This window comes from Fulmarus glacialis, unplaced genomic scaffold (assembly GCF_000690835.1).
Source record: "Fulmarus glacialis isolate BGI_N327 unplaced genomic scaffold, ASM69083v1 scaffold24480, whole genome shotgun sequence".
Classification (NCBI taxonomy): Eukaryota; Metazoa; Chordata; class Aves; order Procellariiformes; family Procellariidae; genus Fulmarus; species Fulmarus glacialis.
Genome location: NW_009189919.1, coordinates 4,894 through 9,142, shown reverse-complemented (window position 1 = coordinate 9,142; position 4,249 = coordinate 4,894). Strand labels below are relative to the sequence as shown.

The following is a 4,249-nucleotide window of genomic DNA, read 5'->3' as shown; positions in this document are numbered from 1 at the left end:
TTGGTCATGCTAATTTTACTCCACATGCATTATTCTTGTCATAAACAAACAGGCAAGAAAAGAAGCTGCATGCTGACAGCACTATTATTTTCCAGCAGTTATCTCCTGTGGTGGTACCCTCTTGTCTGCTCTCATACTTCCCCATGCATGGAAGTGGTTTTGTAAACTTGCATGTCGAACAGGAACGTCTCAGCGGTTATGTGCCTTATCTACTCTGATGTCTGTGGGTCTCTTACAGATACGGAGTTTGGAGGTGTTATCTCCATTACCATGCTGCACTACAGATGAAGTTAGCGGGCAGAGAGTTCTCTGCTGCTCCACCAACGATGGTGCTCTGCAGCTGCGCACTTTGGAGGCATCCAGTATTGCTTTTTTCATAGGGCATGCTTCTTACAGTAAAGGATTTCAACAAAAAATGATTAAAGGAAACCAAAGACCTGCAATGACCTACACTACAGTTCAGTGCATTGCTGTATGTAACATCTTTCTTGTTTTCTCTTCAAGGATGGGGGAGAGCAGCAGCTGCCACGTACCTCGTTGGCTTTGTGATCCTGGTCATCTGTTTTGCCCTCGCAGTCATCGCGTTCTCGATCGAGATACTCCGCTTCAACTTTGTGCGAGGAATTGGAGGCTTGCTCTTTGTTGTTGGTAAGGCTGGGCACAAAGACAAGGTTATTTTAGATGTAAAACAGGCATCAGCAGAAAAACATGCTAGGTGGAGCCTCCCTTATGAAATAAGCTGTCTTTGTCTGGTTTATGACTCATTTTCGTGGGGAAAAAGGGAAGGTTGATTCACTCTCTGAGAGGATAATGGTTAGGGAAGCTCCAGTGGCCTTTGTCATTTAGCACTTTCCCAAAAGCAGCGTATGGGGGCAACCAACACCTTTGACCCTGGGCGTCACGTGCTAAGACTTAGGAGCTGAGAGCCCCGGGTGCTTCCCACCTTCCCGAGGGGAGGCGGAGCGACGGGGCTATGGTACAAGCGGGAGGTAACTGGTTCCGCGGGGATGACGGTGCCTGGCTGTAGGACAGGGCTGGTTGCGGCATGCAGGTGAGTGCCTTAGCAACCTGGCAATGTCAGCTGCAGCTGCTGCAGCCAGATAGGCGTGGGGATCTGCCTTGGCCAGGAGTCACGTACCTCTGCAAGAATGCAGATTTGATTGTAGGACTGAAGCTAATCCTTAAAAGGATATGCAGTTACCTCTAGCTACCTTTTTTTAGTGGGAAACGTGATGTCATTCATTGTCATTTACTCCTGCTTTTCTTTCTTTCTCTCTCTCTCTAGCTGCATTCCAGATCATAGGCTTGGTCATCTACCCAGTGAAATTCACGGAAGAAATTCCACTGATGGGAGATAATATGTTCAGCTGGGCCTATGGCTTTGGCTGGGCCAGCACTGTTGTTGTAATAGGTTGCGCTTTCTTCTTCTGCTGCCTCCCCAACTGGGAAGATGAAGTCCTGGGAAACATCAAGCCTACCTATTACTACTCCTCCCCAGAGAGAGCACCATACTTAAATTGAAAGATTAAATCCAAGTACAATCAGCTGTCAAAACAACAGAGGAGCACCTCTGATGTAAATTTGGTGCGATTATAGGAGACTGAAAAAAACCACCCTATTTCTCCAGAATATTTCTTACTAGCCCTGGCAATAAATTAGTAAAAACATTGGCATCTTTAAGCAAATAGTTTTTACCTAAAGTATTATTTACATATTCTCATGTCGATTCTGTTTGGGTGGTTTACTTGCTCCTTCCCCTCCCAACTAATTGAGTCATCCTTATTTTATTCAAACATTTGCTTATGAATAAAGATGTAGTGTTTCAAGCGTAGAAAGGAAGAGGAGAGATTTTAAACAACCCATTAGAGGGACTTGCAAGTTATTTTGTTTTCACCTCTGACAAAATTGCCTTAAATGGAACTAGAAAAAAAACAACCTTCCAAAGAATGCTTTTTCTTCTGCCAAAGTCAGTCCCAAGGAAGGAACTTCCCTGAGACTATTGCAGTCGCCTGCTGCCTAAGAATCTCTTCCCATTCCTGATACTGGACTATTGTTGACTATTAGCTATTTGAATTAAGGGGAAAATAAAATTAAGATTTATTTTCCACCAATTGGTGCTGTCGGATGGAGATCTCCTCTAAAGCATGAAGCTGGTGTGTGTAACAGTGGCTAATGTAACACTTACTGGTGTTTTTGTGGCCACTGCAGGACTTGTGATGGAGCCACATGTAACTTAATATACATTGTCACAGAGAGAATCAATAAACCTTCAGATGTTAAACTACATACATTTTTACATGGTATTTGAGGGATGCTGATTTAGAAAATACCTTTGAGTAGAAACAGACACTGTTCTTATGTCTACCTTCTTAAAACTGCAGTGTTTTAATTATCAGCCATGCTTTGGAGGGAAATCTTAGCATAAGGTGTTGAAAACCTCCAAAAGTTTCTAAAGCACACTGTAGGTACTCCAGAGTTTAGTAAACTTGGGGATGCTTTGTGAGTCACTAGGGATAACAGGTAAAAATAGAAAAGCAGTCCTGTGAGCAATTTATGTATGCAAACTTCATACAGACACCCGTCTCTGGGAGTCATCTGGCTGGCTCCTAGCTTGTGTTTCTGGAGCCAGCGATTCCAAATAAGTATTCCAGCGAGGCAGAGCCGCGTCTGTGTTGGTCATGGACCTGCAGCAGCTTACAGCAGATTTAATTATGGTCTGTAATCTTTGTCAGAGCTTTCTTCAGATGAGGAAGAAGAAGGAAGAGGCTCATTTGTGGAGGTCCTCTTCCAGCTACGGGGGAAGTAGCTCTAGCAGAGACAGATTTCTGAGAGGGGGTACAGGTAGAGTGGAAAGCAAATGCTGCTCGTTACTCAGTGTAACGAGCAGCTGGGGACTTACTATCATGAACCCAGTACTTGGGAGAGGGTGAGTGTGTGGGTATATGTGTTCATGCACATGTACAAAATAGAACTTACAAAGCATTAACCAGCATACTGTAAAGCTAAAGTCATTTAGAACTAAGCTTTTTCGATGTTCAATATATCTTGTATTATATGTTGTATAGCTTTCTGTTTTGTAACACCTTTTTTAATTTGGTAATTCTGTGTATTGCATATGATCGTGTTTTGGAAAGGCCAGGTGACTTACGAAGGTCCCTTCCAGGCCTGTATTTTATAACTTTACAGAGTGTAAACATCTGCAGACTTTCAGAACTGTGTTACAAGCTCAGTCGTGGCATATACAATCGACTGTATTTATGATTCTTGCTGAAGAAGAGAATCCTGTGACAAATGTGTCTTTTTTTTTTTTTTTTTTCTTTTTTCTGTACAGTACTAGCTGGTGGGGAATACTCTTTAGACTTATCTGTATCATGAGTAACAATAGTACCTACTTTCTAGTGAATTCATAACACAGAAGAGAATCCCAAGTATGGAAGACCCTTGCACAGCTAAAGCTGAGAAGAAGAAAAGACCTAAGAAAATGGACAACCTTCCTAATGAGGGGGAGAATGGCTTGGTAATAGGGTTTAGCATAACTTAAGTCTTTTGTATGTTTTTTTTATAAGCATTGTCATAACTTGTCAAAAAAGCACAAGTGTAAAACTTGGCTCTGCATGTACAGGGAGGGGTGGAAGCATAACCAGCATGTTACACAATTAGATGTTCGGGAGAAAGCTATTGCAAATAGTCATTAATTACTCTCAAGTGATACTAATGTATGTGGCACTCCTTTCAAATGTGGTGGCTTAATTAAAACTGTTTTAACTGATGGTTGTAGAAACTTGGTGTTGTTTCTGGTTCACAGATTCATTTCATAAACTCAAGCAAATAGCCATTCTTTACTTCTCTTAACGTGAATATCAGTGTCCATTAAGTGTTGGGTTAGTAAAATAAAGTTAAAAACCTTATATGTCCAGGAGGCAACTTCATTTTCCAGTCAGCTGCAGCCTAATTCTGCGCTCACTAAAATCCCCTGAGCAACTCCAGCGAGGTGCAGGCTGCAGGGTAGCGCCTTCTAACCCAGCCCCGGAGAGGAGAGAGCAGTTCGGGAGAATCCGAGTACACTTGGCTCTCGTCTCAGAGGGAGTTACGAGCAATCAAAACCGTGTATGACTAGGTGCTAGGGAAGGCTAAATGACCTGAATGGGATGATTAATGATTAAATCTCATGGATATGGGAAACAGCTGCCACACCCCACTGGGATTTTGTATTTTTAGTTGACGTAACAAGTGACTCATTTTTTAGACA

At 42.5% G+C, this 4,249-nt stretch overlaps 1 protein-coding gene across 1 annotated transcript; it reads left to right on the top strand.

Moving 5' to 3' along the window:
* Positions 1–458: 458 nt before the first annotated feature.
* On the top strand, positions 459–1,963 carry LOC104072250 (p53 apoptosis effector related to PMP-22-like; the record flags this gene model as incomplete). Its single annotated transcript, XM_009583912.1, has 2 exons — positions 459–648; positions 1,286–1,963. Coding segments are annotated over 2 exons (426 nt in total), but the record flags the coding sequence as incomplete, so codon positions are not given.
* Positions 1,964–4,249: the final 2,286 nt, after the last annotated feature.